General features: G+C 34.9%; 1 protein-coding gene across 1 annotated transcript in view; it reads right to left on the bottom strand.

The window, feature by feature from the left end:
* SEMA3E (semaphorin 3E) overlaps window positions 1-20,284 on the bottom strand; it is a 305,001-nt gene that overhangs the window by 37,362 nt on the left and 247,355 nt on the right. The window contains exons 8-14 of the mRNA XM_055420631.2: window positions 18,963-19,077; window positions 18,375-18,444; window positions 15,001-15,145; window positions 12,206-12,428; window positions 8,807-8,898; window positions 4,781-4,822; window positions 2,330-2,496 (exon numbers count right to left, since the gene is read on the bottom strand). Coding sequence (XP_055276606.1) covers window positions 2,330-2,496; window positions 4,781-4,822; window positions 8,807-8,898; window positions 12,206-12,428; window positions 15,001-15,145; window positions 18,375-18,444; window positions 18,963-19,077 — 854 coding nt within the window. The remainder of the gene's footprint in view (window positions 1-2,329; window positions 2,497-4,780; window positions 4,823-8,806; window positions 8,899-12,205; window positions 12,429-15,000; window positions 15,146-18,374; window positions 18,445-18,962; window positions 19,078-20,284) is intronic.

The following is a 20,284-nucleotide window of genomic DNA, read 5'->3' as shown; positions in this document are numbered from 1 at the left end:
CTGTGAACAGAAGAGTACTTATTTTAATGACCAGTTTTCAATTTCTATTGCTAGTCAGGTCTGAAGCAAAAACAATCTGCTATAAAAGCAAACTTTATGTGCTGGAACTTATCCAAAATGTTCTCCTCCAGGGGTAGGTGATGGTTTCAAAGAATCTGACACCACTGAAAGATCTGCATTTCACGTCACTAAACTGAACTAATTCATTCATAAGCATGGCTCCTGATTCCACCATCTCACTACTTCCTGTCTATGATTTTGCCCATTCATTTAACTTCCCTAAAGAACTCTTTTGTCCACTCTATAAAACACCATAAAACAAACCTATGAATATACACTTTTACAAGAGGTACCATATACCAGGAAATATTTAGCAATGGAAACTTCTCAGTTAAATTCATCATAAATGCTGCATGCTTAATAAAATGCTTGTTATTCATTAAGTATTTGATGCAAGGCTTATAAATATTTTTGCTGCTGCTAAAAGCATTAGGATAATTAATGTTATTATTTTTGGTATAATTACTTTTCTGCCCTTAGATTCTACTTCAGATCTAACCTGTGGAACTACATGGTTTTCTTAGAGCATTTTTCTGTGCCTCTGTAGAAACAATTAATTCTCTTTACCTGGAATCTCCTTATATCCTTGCCTTCAAGATTGAACTCAAATGTTGAATTATTCTGAGAATCAAATAATGGGTTATGTGTGTTGCAGTTAGTCTGGTACCTTATACATAGTAAGTGCTCAATGGTGAGCTATCATCCTTATCTACAATTCTATTCTTCACTTCCAGTTTTATTTTCCTATGGACAGGGGACTGGGATTACTTCCTCGACCCCTCAAACATAGTACAAAAATAGACTGAATGAGTGAATAAAGCATAAAATAATATTTTCAATTAGTAACACAGCTGTATTCTTCAAGAATTGATTTTCAATATCAATAAACATGGGTAGAAAATCAACTGACTCACTCAATTCTTCAATATGGTTGATACATTATTTAGTTCATAAATGTCCTCTCAAAGCATCTTTTTACTATCTCCTTAATATATCCTTTATTTACTCATTAGAATGTTAATTTAGGTAAGGTCAAATTAATAAAATTTGAGTTAGTGACTAATTTTTTAAAATGAGATTCTACTATTCATGTGAATTTATAAAAATAACAATTATATTAAATTGGATTAAATTAGATTTTTTAAAAAAGGTGTAAAGGTAGCCCAAAGTAAAAGAGCAACAGTAAATGAAATTAATAAAAGTTGCTTTCAGCAGGGAAACTGTATATGGTTCTATATCTTTGCTTTATATTATCTTTAGCCACTTTATCAAGAGAAGAAGATAATTGCTTATTCTATAATAAAAATATTTTCCTTTATTTTTTCCCCAAAGAATGCATAATTTCTTATGACTTGAGTTAAAAAAGATTCTTTTTCTTCAAAATACTTTCTGTAGTGTAAGATCTGTTCAAAGAATTCTAGGATTTACATTCTCTAACTAGTGGCAATGACCCCACTGAATTGTAGATATTAGAGTTTGGAGGTCTTTAAGTACTTTTCATTTGTGTTGAATTAAATCGCACATTTCATTAATTACACAGGTCATGTATTTGCCTAGGAGTTAAAATATTCACTTTCAAAATGAAATAAATGAAAACCAGCTGGTCAGGAGAACATGGGGCAAATGCAGGATGTATTTCAGAATTTATTTATTTTCCTTCTAAGTCTTTGAATTCCTCATGTGTGGGTTTACTTGCTATTTCCACGTTTTAAGTTTATCTAAACTGGTTTCATGTCTTGCAGCAAAAGTTTCAGGAGGGAAAAGAGTTGATTCAAACATGGAGGAAAAATAAAACCACAGAAAGCAAGCTCAGCCTGTCTCTACACAATAGTCAATGGAAGTTATTTTCAGAAAAAGTGAAGTTTTCAAAGTTTATATTAAGAACAAATTAAGATTATGATGATTAGGAGTTTGGGATTAACATATACACACCACTATATATAAAATAATCAACAAAGACCTACTCTATAGCACAGAGAATTCTATTCAATACTCTCTAATAACCTCTATGGGAAAAGAATCTGAAAAAGAAGGGATATATCTATGGATACCTGAATCAAGTTGCTGTACACCTAAAACAAACACAACATTGTTAAATCACCTATACTGCAATATAAAAACAAAAAACCAAGTTACTTTAGAATAAATGGAAAATCACTTAAAAAAATCAGGTTATTTTATGGAATGGGTACAGAAAGAAAGTGACAAAAAAGAACAGTATTAGTTTTTTTTCTAAATAAGGAAAGGTTCTATGGAAGAACTGTCTCACCGTTTCGCATGCGTGCCTGTTGGGTAATACCGAGAGCAGGAGATGCCATCCCAGGCGCAGTAAGGGTCTCGAGCCAGGCAGCAGTCTGCACAAGCACTTCCGTACATGTCACACTGGTGGAATCGGACTTGGGCCACAGCAGAAGCAGATCCAATATAGAGCTGTTGCTATAGACATCAAGGAAGAGAGAGACCACTAGCAGAAATGGACAGAATTCTCACTGAGTTCTTACACTTACATTTTCACATTCCTATATAACCATTTCTGTGAATATTCATTTAAATAACTACAGTTACTCAGGACTGATGATGGAACACTAACACTTTGGTTTTCTCCAAGATTTGAAATACTTTTACAGACTTGTATGCCTGAAAGACAAAAGTGCTAGAGTGAGGCTGACAAAAATCTTAAGTTGACTATACTTTCATTCATTATCAAAGTAGAAAGACCCTTTTGTCATCTAACATTGTAGATCTTTTGAAAAAGTCTACAGGACTGTCCAATAGGAGAGTGAAAAAATAAATGGTCTTTTTTTGAATTTTTAATGGATACAATTGATATATAACATTATATTAGTCTTAGCTGTACAACATAATTATTTGATACTTGTATATATTGTGAAATGGTCACAATCGCTCTAGTTAACCTCCCTCTTCTCACACTACACATCTATAAATATTTTTTTGTGATGAAAACTTTCAAGATCTACTCTCTTAGCAGGTTTCAAATACATAATACAGTATTGTTAACTATAATCATCATGCTGTACATCACCAGGACTTACCTATTTTATAACTAAAAGCTTGTACATTTTAATAACCTACACTCATTTTACCTAGCCCCTGCCTCTGGCAACCACAGATCTGTTCTCTGCATCTATGAGCCTGTTTTGTTGTTGTTTTTGAATAGTTCACATATAAATGACATTATATGGTATTTGTCTTTCTTGGACATATTTCTCTTGGCATAATGCCCGCAAAATCCTTTCATGTTATTGCAAATGGCAGAATTTCCTTCTTTTTTATGGCTGACTAACACTCCATTGTGTGTGTGTGTGTGTAAGTACATGTGTATGTGTACAATTTATTTATCCAGGCATTCATAGATGGATGCTTAGTTCATCTCCATGTCTTGGCTATTATAAATAAACCTTAAATGAACATGGGGGTGTATGTATCTTTCTGAATTAGTGTTTTTGTTTCCTTTGGATAGATACCCAGAAGTAGAACTGCTAGATCATATGGCAGTTCTATTTTAAATGTTTTTTTGCTTTTCAAAAAAACTCCATACTGTTTTTCACAGTGGCTGCACCAAGTTACATTCCCACCAACAGTACATATTGACATATAACATTTAAAAAAGCGACACAGATGTATACATAGAATGATGTGGAATAAACTGTAAGATATGTTAGTAAGTAAAAAGTATAAGTAGCAGAACAATAACCTCATATGTCCCTATCTGCCTTAACATAAAAGGTTACTTATAAATAAATAAGGCAATATATGTAACAGCTACTCTCAAAGTTACACCAGAAACTTGTTCCAGTAAAGTGGAAAGGAGGTTTATTTTTCATTGTACACTCCCTTGTATTATCATTACCATGATTTTTTGGAAAAATATTAGCAAAAAAAACCATGGAATAATGTCCTATTATGATTGGACAGGTAAATCTACTGTCTCTTTTTCTAGAAACAGAATATGAAGAAATCTATTACCTGCCTGTAAATCACTATGTATTTCTGTCAGAATAAAGCTGTAACTTGTTAACATATAAGAACACCTACCTAAGCTTTCTATCTTTTAACCTTATTTTTTGGGGCTCCAAAATCACTGCGGATGCTGATTGCAGCCAGGAAATTAAAAGATGCTTACTCCTTGGAAGGAAAGTTATGACCAACCTAGATAGCATATTAAAAAGCAGAGACATTACTTTGCCAATCAAGGTCCGTCTAGTCAAGGCTATGGTTTTTCCAGTGGTCATGTATGGATGTGAGAGTTGTACCATGAAGAAGGCTGATCGCCGAAGAATTGATGCTTTTGAACTGTGGTGCTGGACAAGACTCTTGAGAGTCCCTTGGACTGCAAGGAGATCCAACCAGTCCATTCTAAATGAGATCGATCCTGGGTGTTCATTGGAAGGACTGATGCTAAAGCTGAAACTCCAATACTTTGGCCACCTCATGCGAAGAGTTGACTCACTGGAAAAGACACTGATGCTGGGAAAGGTTGGGGGCGGGAGGAGACGGGGACGACAGAGAATGAGATGGCTGGATGGCATCACTGACTCTATGGACATGAGTTTGAGTGAACTCTGGGAGTTGGTGATGGACAGGGAGGCCTGGCGTGCTGTGATTCATGGGGTCGCAGAGAGTCGGACACGACTGAGCGACTGAACTGAACTGAACTGAATACATAGAATGCACACACAGAGACACCTATACAACTTACTCGCTTTGATGAAATCTCCATAGAAATAATAGGAACTGGATCCTGAAAAATTAAAAGAAAAAACTTTCACATTTAGGAATAAAAATATAGAAACATACCTTAGTATGGTTATAAATTAACTGAAATAATATTAGGTATGTGAGTGGTTCTCTGTCAAGCAGTATAGAGCTTTCATTTTAGTAAATCAAAAGGAAAATACAATTAAATAAAATACAATTTCTTTCAAAAAATATTTTCTAATAGAGTAGGACAAAATATAGATGAGAAAAGTAGTGAATAATCTAATTATCTTTCAGTTTGTCTCTGCATTATAATTTTTGTGTTTGCATTTGAGTATCACTCATGTTTTGGAAATCAGTTATCTTTAAATAATAAAGTCAGAGTAGCATTTCTTATAAAGAAAGTTGAACCATTAAAGGAAAACAGTTATATCTTTGAATAGGTCTTATTACCAATAAACCATGTGATCTTTAATTGTTTTAACTCAGGCCTAAACAAAATACTATGATCTTTCTTAGCTTTTTGAATGTTGTTTTAAGCCAACTTTTTTACTCTTCTCTTTCACCCTTATCAAGAGGCTTTTTAGTTCCTCTTCTCTTTCTGCCATTAAGACGCTTGCTCCTTGGATGATAAAGCTATGACAAACCTAGACAGCATATTAAAAAGCAGAAAGGTTACTTTGCCAACAAAGGTCCATACAGTCAAAGCTATAACCATAACTTTTTCTCACAGATGTGAGAGTTCTACCATAAAGAAAGCTGAGTGCCAAAGAATTGATGCTTTCAAATTATGGTGCTAGAGGACTCTTGAGAGTCCCTTGGACTGCAAGGAGATCAAATCAATCAATCCTAAAATAAATCAACACTGCGTATTCATTGGAAGGACTGATGCTGAAGCTGAAGGCCCAATACTTTGGCCACCTGATGCAAAGAGCTGACTCAATGGAAAAGACTCTGATGCTGGGAAAGATCGAGGGCAAGAGGAGAAGGGGCAACAGAGGATAAGAAGGTTGGATGGCATCACCGACTCAAAGGACATGAGTCTGAGCAAACTCTGGGAGATAGTGAAGGACAGGGAAGCTGGCCGTGCTGTAGTCCATGGGGTGGCAAAGAGTTGGACGTGACTTAGCAACTGTACAACAACAAAACAAAATATTTTTCTGTTAATCTCCATTAATCCAGAATGCTCTGAAAAACGTGCATTGTCTTCATCACTGTCTTGGAACTGCACCAGAGGAAGGACAATCTACAGGAGAGTTTGGAGCACCTCTGCAATTCTAGAGGTGGTGATTAAGACAAGAATATTTCTAAGGACATCACAAACTCAGCCATTTCTATAAGTGGAGAAGTCATAGGCACATGGGATACACTCCTGGATAATTAATGGTTAATTATCCTTCAAATAGTTATTTTTGAAAGAGAAAAATTTGATCATCTATATTAAAATTTTAAATAATTAAAGCTACAGAACGCTTTATTCACATGTCATTTTTTAGTCACTAAGTTGTGCCGACTCTTTGCGACCCCATAGACTGTAGTCCATCAGGCTCCTCTGTCCATGGGATTTCTCAGGCAAGAGTACTGCAGTGGGTTGTCATTTCCTTCTCCAGGGAATCTTCTCAGGGATTGAAGTCACGTCTCCTGCATTGGTAGGCAGATTCTCTACTGCTGAGTCACAAGGGAAGCATATGCATGTATTTATTCATTCAAAAAACAATGTTTTTTAAGGATTTATGTGAACAAGACATTGTTATGATGAATGCCCTTAATATGAAATCTGTGATTCCTAACATGAAATGAAATCTTATAGAGACCCAATATGCAAAATAAACAAAAATATTGCTGCTCTGGGGATTCTCCAGTGGCTCAGCAGTAAAAGAATCCACCTGCAAGGCAGGAGACGCCAAGACATGGGGTCAGGAAGATAACCTGGAGAAGGAAATGGCAATCCACTCCAGTATTCTTGCCCGGAAACTCCCATGGACAGAGAAGCCTGGAGGGCTACAGTCCATGGGGTCACACAAGAGTCAGACACAGCTGAGTGACTAAACAACAACAGCTGCTCTGGTTGAGATAAGAACATGGTTAACTTTGTGTGAAGCTATGAGGAATCTAATCTGAACAGCTAAGGTGAAATAAACTGTTTTCATCAAAAATATTTTTGTACACATTCATTCCATACATACATAATCTTCATTATTGCACATTGTGATCTTGCACATTTGCTTACTTGCCAAAATTTATTTGCAAACCCAGTATCAATACTTTTGGTATTTTGCTGCCATTCACAGCCATGAACATGCTCAGAATGGAAAAAAAAAAACAAAGAACTGAGCTTCCCAAAATGTATATTCCCAGCTGAGGTTGAGCAAGGTATATCCTGCCTTCTTGTTTCAACTCTCATACTGTAAACAAGTATCTTCATGTTCCATTTAGTACCACATTTTAATTTTTGTCCTTTTTGTTAACGATTTGCTGTTTAAAAGGCCCATAAGCTGTGAAGAAAGCTGATCACCTAAGAATTGATGCTTTTGAACTGTGGTGCTGGAGAAGACTCTTGAGAGTCCCTTGGACTGCAAGGAGATCCAACCAGTCCATTCTAAAGGAGATCAATCCTGGGTGTTCATTGGAAGGACTGATGCTAAAGCTGAAACTGCAATACTTTGGCCACCTCATGCGACGAGTTGACTCACTGGAAAAGACTCTGATGCTGGGAGGGATTGGGGGTGGGAGGAGACGGGGTCGACAGAGAATGAGATAGCTGGATGGCATCACCGACTCTATGGACATGAGTTTGAGTGAACTCCGGGAGTTGGTGATGGACAGGGAGGCCTGGAGTGCTGTGATTCATGGGGTCGCGGAGAGTCGGACACGACTGAGCGACTGAAATGAACTGAACTGAACTGAAGCATAGTGTTCAAGTATTGTGTCCCTAAGTTCCAAAAGGCTGAAATGTAATTTATGAAATAAATATGTGTTTTAAATAAGCCTTGTTCAGGCAGGAGTTATTAGTGCTATTAGCTGTAAGTTCAATTTTAATTAATCAATAGGATAGCCCTGGTGGCTCAGTGCTAAAGAATCCACCTGCAGGGCAGGAGATATGGGTTGATCCCTGGGTCAGAAAGATCCTCTGGACAAGGAAATGTCAACCCACTCCAGTATTCTTGCCAGGGAAATTTCATAGACAGAGGAGTCTAGCAGGCTACAGACCATGGGTTAGCAAAAGAGTTGGACACAACTGAGCAACTAAACAACAACAACATATACTAAATAAGGTGTCTCTAAAAAGAAACACAAAACAAGTTTACATATCAATCAGTTGACAAAAATGCTGTGACTAGAGACCCTCAGGAACCTAATGTTGTATCTCCTTTTTGTGTTTCAGTTGCTCGCTTGTGTTGGATTCTTTGTGACCCTATGGACTGCAGTGTGCATGTCCCCTAGGAGCAAGGATTACTAATTAACTCAGTGTTCAAAGACCATAACTACTATAGATGTCAAGACTATTGTGTGTATATGGGTGTGTATGTGTGTGTGAAAAAAGAGAGACAATATATACAACTGTTTTGTCACGCTTAATATTTCCGTTATCATTTTGCATTTTTCTTTTAGCAAATTCTCTGTGTAAACTGCATGCAATAAAAAGGCAATCTATCACACGACAATGCCCACAATATGAAACCTGCTGCTATTTTTTTAATTGCTTTTATTGATTGTACATTTGCTTAAGATGATTGTAATAATGATTCTAGAATTCATCTGTGACATAAGTGTCATTTATGTCCCAGTTCATACAATCAAATTCTTTTCATGCTTGGTAAATACTGGCCTCTTTATCTGAATAGTGAATAGTCTATGATAATCAAATAGATGTACTAGAATTTTAAATTATTCTTTACTTCAGAGTACTCTGAATTTACAACATAATGATTAGGAAAAAAAACTTATGTAATGTTTTTCCTATTTATAGTTCACTTGCAATTGTCTGCAATACATAAATGTTGGCTATATGTTTCACAAAAAGTACCTTGAATATCTGAAGTTCTTCTAGAATTACTTCTTCCATTGATTCTGTTTCTTGGTTGTAAATTGTGATTACTTTCAGCACAATTCCATTATCTATAAGAAAACAAAAGAAGAGATAATCCAGAAGCTTTGTCACAATCTGGTTTTCAAACAATTAAAAACCATGGAGAGATTATAAATTTAAATAAGATTTGAAATCTAGATGTATAAAATATTTAATCATTGCCAGTTAAAACAATATGCCTATTTATATATTCATATTTTAAATTAGCAAAAAAATCAATTTTGTGTACCTGGTCAAAGAATAAGACCAAATATTATATAATTATTTTTCAACAATTTGATTCAAAAACCCAATTAAAGGTTCAGAAATCAAGATGTCTTTTGGAATTAATGAAATAGAAGACAGATATAAAATTATTCTAGCTTTTTCTGTGATGTATGATGAAAGAATATTTTTTACCTAAAGCTACCTCCTGGTAAGAAACTATACCTTTAATCTTAGGGAACCTTCCAAGCAACACACAATGGAAATCTTGACATGTTGATATGTAAATAGAATATATTTATATCTATATATATACATTTTTCCTTCCAATTTTAATGAGATATAATTGACATACAACATTGTATAATTTTAAGGTAAACAGCATAATTATTTGACCTACATACATCATGGGCTTCTCTTGTGGCTGAGCTGGTAAAGAATCCACCTGCAACGCGGGAGACCTGGGTTCAATCCTTGGGTTGGGAAGGTTCAATCTCCTGGAGAAGGGAAAGGCTACCCACTCCAGTATTCTGGCCTAGAGAATTCCATGGCCTATACAATCCATGGGGTCACAAAGAGTCAGACACGACTGAGTGCATACATCATGAAATAATACCACAATAAGTTTAGTGAACCTCCATCATACAAAATAGTTGCTTTTTTCCCTTGTGATGAGAATTCTTAGGGTTTATTCTCTTAAAAAGTTTCATTATAACATACAGCACTGTTAAGTATATTAGCCATGGTGTATATTATATCCTTAGTACTTATTTATCTCATAATTAGAAAGATGTATCTTTGACAACGTTCATCCAGTTCTTCCACCGCTCACCTCCAATAACCACAAGTCTTGTTATATACACTTTCAATAAAAATTTCAAGTATACACTATAGAGAGAGTAGTGTAATGAGTCCTCCTGTACTAATCATTTAGTTTATATAATTATAAATAATTTTATAAAGTTATACCTACATTTAAAAATCCTACCTTGTTTTTATTATTCCTGATATTCTGAACTTGTTCTTCCAATGAAAATTTAATAAAACAAGAATTTGACTGTAAGAACAATTTAGTATAGTGCTAGAAATAACTAGGGGAAAAAAGCACTTTGGAGGTTCTGATCCTGGAGTTTCTATGGTACTTATGCAATTTCTTTAAAACTTATGAAATTGTGTGGTTGGCTTAATATAATGTAATTAAAACTAATAAAAATTACCAAAAGGAACAAAATTATCATATCAAGCACACATTATAAATATACCACAATTATCATATCAAGTAAAAAAGCAAATAGGAACTCAAATTATCAGTTTTCAACTACTGATTTTTCAATAAGGACTACTATATATAGCACTAAAGCATGTTTCTGGTAAATTTGGGGAAAAATAACTACTTTGTGGGATTATTCAAAGTTGTACTCATCACACATTCATCAAATATGTTCTTTAGTGCTGAAAAGTTGTGGTTCGATATAATGATATCTTTAAGCTCAACATAGGTTACATGAGAGCCTAAATATATACCTTATATATTTCTGGAATTCTCTCAAATAGCTTTGGTCAATCTAACAAAAAGTATTTCTGAAAACATTCTTGGATTTATATACATGACTTCAACTTTCCAAGGTGGTTAAAAATAACATGCTTTTTTCTGTGATTAATTTTATCAAATGTTACTCTTGCTCATGAAATTCTTTTTCTTTTTTTTTTTTTTAAACTTTGTTGGATACCACTATAAGTGAATTAATGGCCAGGTAATTTTAACTTTGTTAAAGAAATGTGATGCTTTGTTAATGTTGAACCCACAATGCAGAACATATTGCCTAGTAATTTCAGTCATGTTCGACTCTTTGTGACCCCATGGACTGTAGCCTGCCAGGTTCCTCTGTCCATCGGATTCTCCAGGCAAGAATACTGGAGTGACTTGCCATTTCCTTTTCCAGCAGAACATATTACTAACCTCTTAAATGAATAAAATATAGCCTGCAAGAGACATCAATTTTTGGAAATCAGACAATTACCTCCTTACTTGTACTTTTGCTTTTTCAAAAAGCATGAGTGGGAAAGTTCAAGCACCAATATTAATACTATATACAAATTCCTGATCTAGGCATATGTAACATCTCTTTAGAATATGTCAGTGATTAAAGTTATATATAGTAGAACGCTTACTCTTCTAAATAGGATCTGCTATAGCAATTACTATGATGCATATAAAAAAAATGATCATTTTACAACTGAGCGACTGAACTGAACTGAAATGACTGTATAATTTCAAAGTACTTGACAGAATTTGATAGATATTACCCTGCGTACTAAACGATTCCAAGTTCTCCTCTGTAAGCTAGATCTAATGAATGGCACTAATTGAAATTACAGATTTATTTTACACTTTGACTTTTAGCATATTTATTGTACTTTATTTTAATAACGCAGGATATTATAGCTTTAGTCTAAAATTTTATCTCCATTATAACAGTGGGCTTCCCTTGTGGCTCAGCTGGTAAAGAATCTGCCTGCAATGCAGGAGACCTGGGTTCGATCCTTGGGTTGGGAGAAGTCCCTGGAGAAGGGAAAGGCTACCCACTCCAGTATTCTGGACTGGAGAATCCCATGGACTCTATGGTCCATGGGTCGCAGAGTCAGACACGACTGAGCGACTTTCACTTTCTTTCACTTTAATGTATAACATTTAGTGTGCTTCATTTCACATGGATGATTTCTGATGGGGCCTGATAAGCACAGTTGAGATTACAAGATTGAAAAATCTTCAGCCCTTACTGAGAAGCCAAGGAAAGCAGTGGCCCTGAGGCACTAACAAAAGAGAATCATCCTTGCTATGGCACCCTACTTCTGCTCTGAGTTCTTTTCTGGAACCAACATTGTTTATTAACATCAATTATTCATTCCTTAATGTATTCATTTTGTTCAAATGTATTAAATATTGACCAGGTATCAGGAATTACAGGCTGTAACTGCCCCAAATTCTTCTCTTCCATTGCAGAGGACAGGCAGTATGTAAGAAAGCCAAATGGGTCAACAGAGGTTTTGTTGACAGGCAGGGATTTTTAATGTAATGTTATTGATTTTAAGGTTCAATTTAAATGTCTGAGTACTTTCTAATTTCATTACCTGTTCCAATGAACAAGACATCATATTGGCCATCCTCAGCTTCTACTCGATCCACTGCTATTTGTTTCAGGTTATACTTTCCATCTGTTTTCACTAGAATTGGTTTTTTATGGGTAGGTTTTATGGACTGGTACATAAGTGGATGACTTCTAGCAAATCGGATGGCATCATCGGGATAGTCTTTGGTAGTTTCATACCTCCCTCCATTCACTTTGCTGGCACACTGAAATACAAATGGATGAGAGAGTATTTTTCCCATGAAATCTAAAGAGCAAATTTATAATCAATTATAAGGAGAATTATAAAAACTGAGTATGTTCAATTAATGAACTATGTATTTAGCAATATTTAGTAACCATATGTTCTTTACCACAGAAATAAAATCTGAATTACAAATTGTATAGTGAGGCTGAATTATTTTAAAAAAATGTGGCACTAGAAAAAGGCAGCAATGAAATCCTGAAAAATAATTAAGTATATATAGTTTGGAGATAGTACAAACACAATGTAAAAATATTTTAATTATTTTCCTGCTTCTAAAATTTGTTTTTCATGTTGCAAATTAAATTTTAAAAAACAAAGTGATTTGTTATTGTGCTAAATCTTCCCCCCAAATTAAGAATTACAACCACACAACAGCTTTCCCATTACTGACACTGATTGGTGACAGTTTCAATTGTCTCACTGACTATAGAATTTTAGTGCTATAACAGAAACCTCTTCAAATTCCATCATTGTTAATTAAGGGGAAAAAAAACCAACCTTCTCTGTTCTAAAGTAATTTGTATGAATGTATATATTTTTGTATGAATCAGACACAATAACTTGAAAGAACCAGAAATACCTGCTATAACACGTCTCAATTCTTCAAATCACTGACTCTAAAAATAAATGTTCAGTGGTACCTAAGCTACTTCTTGGAATACCTGTAACTATGTTGATTCATGCTTGTTATTTAGTGCTCCCTCATTTCACATATTTTCTTCTAGAACCAACAGCAATTTTAACAGTGAACTTGATAAAAATTTTCCACTTTAGAGTATAAACACAGTAGTTTATTAATCATTCTGCAAAGAGGGCACTTTTAACGGTTTGTTTTAAAATTTGGGGCCATATTTCTTAATTTGGCATGAATATTTCACGTGAGTTTACTTTCATGATATATAATTGGAAACATTCTAGACCGGCCTGGAAGCAGTTCAGTAACCAGTCACTTCCTCTAAATCTCTTTTAATACCATGTGGTTTCAAGAAGCATTTCCAGAAAAGCCACAGGAGTGGGTTTTCTCCATTTAAATTGTAATTTCAATCAATAGAGTGAAATAAAATATACTTTATGTCTTACTGGAAGTAATAATTTTAACATAGTGAGAGAGAGTGATTGAAATGGTAAAGCCTTACACTTGTTAACTGGTTTGTTTCCACTTTGGATTGTGGCTCTGCAAAAAAGCCACATGATTTCTACTGACTTACAAGTACATGTGGAATCAGCATAGTGATGGGTTTTCACTAGATGCTCATAATGGTGTAGAGTGACTTGCATGACAAGTTTGTTCTCCATGAACAGCAGATACAATGATGCTACCTTTTCCCAACCTAACTGTGTACAGGACACATAATACAAAGTCCTCCTCATCATTATTATCATCATGTGTGCAATTAAAAGCACAGTTTGAATGGCTAGTTAGGGAGAATCTTGGTAGCACCAGTTAAGAGGCAAATGGTAGAACTTCCTCTCGGCAAATGGGTTGCTTAGTATTCTGAAGAGCCAGAGAAAAAGCTTCCTCTAAATATGCTTAAGTGAGAAGCTGGGATAAAGTCCTTGGAAGAAAAGTTATGACCAACCTAGATAGTATATTAAAAAGCAGAGACATTACTTTGCCAACAAAGGTCCATCTAATCAAGGCTATGGTTTTTCCAGTGGTCATGTATGGATGTGAGAGTTGACTGTGAAGAAAGCTGATCGCCGAGGAATTGATGCTTTTGAACTGTTGTGTTGGAGAAGACTCTTGAGAGTCCCTTGCACTGAAAGGAGATCCAACCAGTCCATTCTAAAGGAGATCAATCCTGGGTGTTCATTGGAGGGACTGATGCTAAAGCTGAAACTCCAATACTTTGGCCACCTCATGCAAAGAGTTGACTCACTGGAAAAGACTCTGATGCTGGGAAGGATTGGGGGCGGGAGGAGAAGGGGATGACAGAGAGTGAGATGGCTGGATGGCATCACCGACTCTATGGACATGAGTTTGAGTGAACTCCGGGAGTTGGTGATGGACAGGGAGGCCTGGCGTGCTGTGATTCATGGGGTCGCAAAGAGTCGGACACGACTGAGCGTCTGAACTGAACTGAACTGAGGGAACTGAGAGCCTGACTCAATTATCAGAATATATAATAACAATATGGTAACATTCTCTTGCTTGGAAACCACTTGTGGCATTAATTCTTCTAAAGAGGCTGAGAGGAATACGATACTCATTTTTTGATGTTTCTGTATTCACCAGTACCTCTAAAAATAAAAATTTAGAGTCACATAGATAGCCAAAATATCAACAATAATATATATTTTATAATGCTAAGATGTATCCATTTTAGATAACATTCTTTTCATTAAATAACAAGCATACATCTAGATGTAAGTAGTAATATTTCTTTACCATGCATTTAACCAAGCAGATTTTTAGCTGTAGAATTTCTTAACTGTTTCGTGAAAATTTAATAAAGCATCTGAACAATGAACAGAATATTACTAAAAAACTTTTCAAAAATAACAATACTTTGTTAAATGCCTAAACTTACAGATCCAGGTCTTGGATAAGGTACTTTTCCTTCATAGAGTGACCAGTGGTATTCAGGTCCTTCCTTATGTGCATATGGTCCATTAAAGGCTGCCCGGATGCTAGACATGTGATAAACACATATAGCATGGCCTCTAAATATATTACTGGGGAAAAAAGAGATAATTACTATTCTGGAATAGACTAGGAAGTCATCTAGTCAAATCCTGCAGACAACCTAGATAAGGAGGAAGTCTTCTGGGTGAAAGAGCTGCAACCTCTTAGGTATAAGATATCTAGAGATGTTATCTACTACAATATTCCAAGTATTCAAACTCCAAACTTACTGTTTTTTGCCTATTAGAGCAAATTAAAAATGACATTGTTAGAATCACAAAATCAGTCATGTCATTTCATTCTTTTTTCCAGTTGATCTTAAAATTTTAATTGAACTATAATTGATTTACAATGCTGTGTTAGTTTCAGGTGAACTATATACACACACACATATGTAAATATATCCTTTTGAGTTTTACATGTCTTATTAAGGAAGATTTTGTCTTAATATTTTTAAAGATTCATTTCCAAGTTGAGGAAGGTTTTATCTCCTTGCATCTCTTTCAGGTATACTGTGTTTTTCTTCTTGCCATGTGGTTAATATTGTTGTAAATTTTATTCAAATTGTTTATTTTTCTTAGTGTATATGATTTGAAGAATAATTTAAGTCTAAAGAGAATTAGGGGCTTTGTTCCATTCTTGAACTTGGCTGTCACACAAACATTGATTGGCTTACTGTATATTACTCCCTCCAGGTCACTGAAAACAGTGCTACAGTGGCAAGATGTTTGGGCTGCACCAGATTAATTTTGAGAAAAAGACTTAAATTATGCAAAACTCAGATTCCTTACCTGAAGAACTAGAAGAAGTTGAAATTATTTTCTTGATAAAAATTTTTGCTTATCTTGGATAAAGACAGCATTGGGCTTTCTTTATAAAATAAAGCTACAGCAAATTTTATTGTGAGTATTTAAAATAAGATTCTGTGAAAGAACATTTTAAAATTATTTATTTTAAAGATTAGGCCACATTTCTTAATTTGGCATAATCTCAGTGAAGTCTAACACTTCCCTAGCCTCCTTATTGTAAGAATTAAAATAATTAGATTGTGAAAGTGCTCTACAAAATGCAAAGTTTTTTAAAAGTATAACATTTCCTACATTATGAGACACCTGTAGAACAGCAGTTATGTTACTAAGGACATCAGTTCACACATTTTGTAACACACATTGAAGCAATTGGAAATGTCTGCAACAGTGAGAAAACCAGAGATAGTCTTTCAACTAACGTGGCAGTAAACCTTTGATCACTATTCTACGATATCAACCTTTACGTCAGGTAACACGTGGGAAGCCTTTCCTCAAAATTATGCATAAACTGAACAGCCAAAATTGAAATTATGGAAGAAAATAATGCTCTGTTTTTGAAATCTCAGACAGATCAATTATGCTATCATTTATGAAAACAGCTTATAAGCTGATCATTCTAACTCATTAAAAAATCTATACTGACTATTCTATAGCTTACATTTATCATAAAATGCCACGGAATTATCATGCAATGTACAAATTCTTCACTAGCATAAGAGAAAAGATGAACTGTAAAAAAAAAATGTTAGGGATTTTCCATGGACTGTGATAACTATCAATCTACATTAAGTGTTTCTTCTTGCATCAAGGAATAATTGATAACAAAATTGTCTCCATGTTTCTGTGCTAAAGAAAAGGTCCCCTTAGGATAGCAGGATGCTTATCCAAAGAGTTTTATTATTTTTTTTTCAAAGTGAGAATAAGAAATTACCTGCTGAAAAATTAAACAAAAACAACACAACACCAAGGTGGGGGGACAGGGGAGATGAGCTGGGAGACTGAGAATGGCATATATACACTATCTATATACAAATTAGAGATGAAAACAGACTTGTACAGCACAGGAAACTCTACACTGCTCTGTGCTGATCGAAACGGGAAAGAAATTTTAAAAAGAGGGGATCTATGTATACATATAACTAATTCACTTTGCTGTACAGTTGTTATTATTTAGTTGCTAAGTTGTGTCCAACTCTTTTGTGACCCCAGGCTCCACTGTCTATGGGATTTCCCTGACAAGACTACTGGAGTGGGTTGCCATTTCCTTCTCCAAGGGATCTTCCCAATTCAGGGATAGAACCCATGTCACCTGCATTGGCAGGTGGACTTTTTTAAACCACTGAGCCACCTGGGAAACTCTTGCTAGACAGTAGAAACTAACAAAGTATTGTAAGGCAATTATATGCCAATAAAAATTAATTAAAAAATTTTTATGGAGAGATCCTAAGCAAACAAAGTATACATGACAACATAAAAGTTTAAGGTCAATGTAAAGCAAATAAGGAACTGAGTAATATTTTTCTATCCCCATCAAGAGAATTGAAGTATATTCTTTATTTCTCATTTTAACCATCTCATCTCCACTCTGATTTATTTGGAAAGACACTCAGGGAATTATATATATAAACTTTCAACTCAAACTGATTCTAATAACATATTTTCATTCATGTATCAGACACATGAAATGATCTTTGATTCATTTTTCCAGCACTCTTCAATGGATACATAACACAAAAACATAAAAATATCAGATCCTAAGTCCTAAACTTGAGTAGTTTATTTAAATTTAAAACATGGAGGGCGAATAAGCAACGTGTGTTCTCTAAGAATCCACAGAAGGGCAGGACAACCAGAGTAGAGGAAGTGAACTCTGTGATTTAGGAATCAAGGAGTGTTTCATGAAGATGGTAATTGACAAGTACTGGAAGAGAAAGTAGATAAAGCAAATTGTAGTGATGGGCAAACCAGATGTTGGGATTCTGACAGGTTATTATCTTGTCAAAAGCAGAGTTTGAGGGAACTTAGAGGAAAAACTTCCATTCTTAAGTGGGGAATAGTGAATAGAAAGACTTGAAAGGCTGACCCAGACAACTGTATACAATAACTGAAAGAATGATCCTAGATTTTATACCACGGAACTAGTACCTTAAAACAAGCAAGCAAACAAACAAAAAACTGTGTAGGAAAAAAAAAATATCATTCTGTTGTAGATTGGGGGTGAAGAGCTTAGGATACTGAGCAGAGGAGGATGCTAGTACTTTAAACAAAAAGAAATAAGGATTTGGATTGAGATTGTGGTTTTAAAAAAGTACAACTGCAAATACAGACGAATGAAGGAAAATTGGTGACTTATAAAGTATAGAAAGTGAGAATAACAGTTTGGTCAGTAGTATTTTCAATTACATCCACAGTGAAGGGATGACGCATCTCTTGTTTCATGATACTTTGACTAACCATATAAATTTCTTACCTGGTAGTGTTGAAGAGTCCAAATATCACTGGGTTCTTATGATCTCTGGTATGCAGCAAGAACACATCCTCTGAAACATTAAAGATCATTGCATTAACTTAATATGTTTAGCCCTCAAGGTATGTGAAGAAAATACAGTGACATAAAGTAGTTTAGAACCCATGATATATTTTAAGATATATCTTATGTTAAGGTGATATATATAATATATATAATATGATATACATATAATATGTATATGATACACATATTATATATAATATGATATAAATTTCCATATACAGTTAAGCAACCATGACCAAATCACAACAGAGTAAGATGGATGAACTGCTGAGTATGACTTTGAGCTGGGCTTGAAGGAAGGAGCCAGAGGTGCTGACTCTAAACTAAAAGGAGGGGTCTTTTTGCTTTTGCAACTCCTTCGCCCCAACTTGTGGACCTGGCTGAGATGAGAATAAAAACTTGCTCTAAGTTAGAAGTCAAGGACTGTGGAAAGCAAGTTTTCTATGCATGTTAAAAAACAGTGAGGGTTATACAAAGAAGCATATATATCAAAGAGGAAGATTTAACTCTCCTAATAATATTTACCTAATTCATCAAAATATGTATCAATCCCATTCATGCCTGGTACTGAGCAAACCAGTCTAGCTTTCAGGAAAGTGCTCCACTTATTCACCAGTATTCTCTGTCCTCCCATATCATTCTGTGAAAAACAAAAAGCAGGTAAATGGGGACCCAGAGAACTTCCACCAACAATGGATTTTGTATCATTAAACATGAAGATGACAAGAGTTACACCTTTTTTACTTAAGTAGAAATTTTGGGATACTCCTCAAATAATATTAAAGATGCAATTCCTCATAAACCTTTTCTTTTTTTTAGGCTTACACATGCTGCCTTGTCAGTGTGCTTTCACAGTGGCCCATTAAACACAGTTTCCAGGTATGAAGCAATGTTAGTTGAGTAGGTGCCCATAAATAAATAGTAACTTTTATGATACAGTAACTTTTATTGTTATCTTATTGATAAATAATCTGCTTATCTCAGAATACGGACTTCCCTGGTGGCTCAGACAGTAAAGCGTCTGCCTACTATGTGGGAGACCTGGGTTCGATCCCTGGGAAGGGAAAATCCTCTGGAGTAGGAAATGGCAACGTACTCCAGTTACTCTTGGCTGGAAAATCCCATGGATAGAGGAGCCTGGTAGGCTTCAGTCTATGGGGTCACAAAAAGTCGGACATAGACACATAGTTTTTTCTTCTTTTAAGGAAAAAGGTTTGAGATATGAACACACATGCATACATACACATAACAAGCATATATATTTGACACATATACAAAATACATACATGTGTATATGTGTGTCTGTGTGTACATCCATCATCCACACATGTACATATGAACATCTTAAATTTATTCTTAAATATTAAAATAACTTCACATTTATAATACTATTAGGATTCTCTCAATATATAAGGCTACTTCAGTTGGTTTTGAATATTCACTAAATCATCTATCTGAATTCCAACAAACTATAGATGTTTTTCCTATAGAATCAACCATCTGAATTGTTGAAACATAATTATGTAAATTATTTAGAATGTGGATTAGGGAAACTAGAAAGATTTTGGTGAAATTAACTTTTTAAAATAGAGCTTAAACTTCTGTATGGGAAGAAGTATAGCCTAATTATACACCATTTCTTCTTAATAGGGCTTTGAAAATGGGGAAGATAACATGTCTTCTTGTCTACAGAGTCGCCCCACTCTGGTGTAAATTGCATGGGCACTGTTTTCTGCCTCCAGGGCCTTCTCCATGAAAAAGAAATACACTTTATTGTCATCTCGGTCTTCATTGTCAGGGATCATATGCTGCTGCTGCTGCTGCTAAATCACTTCAGTCGTGTCCGA

This window comes from Moschus berezovskii, chromosome 3 (genome assembly GCF_049115385.1).
Source record: "Moschus berezovskii isolate FMDL1 chromosome 3, NW_MosBer_1.0, whole genome shotgun sequence".
Classification (NCBI taxonomy): Eukaryota; Metazoa; Chordata; class Mammalia; order Artiodactyla; family Moschidae; genus Moschus; species Moschus berezovskii.
This window is presented reverse-complemented; position numbering and strand designations above follow the sequence as displayed.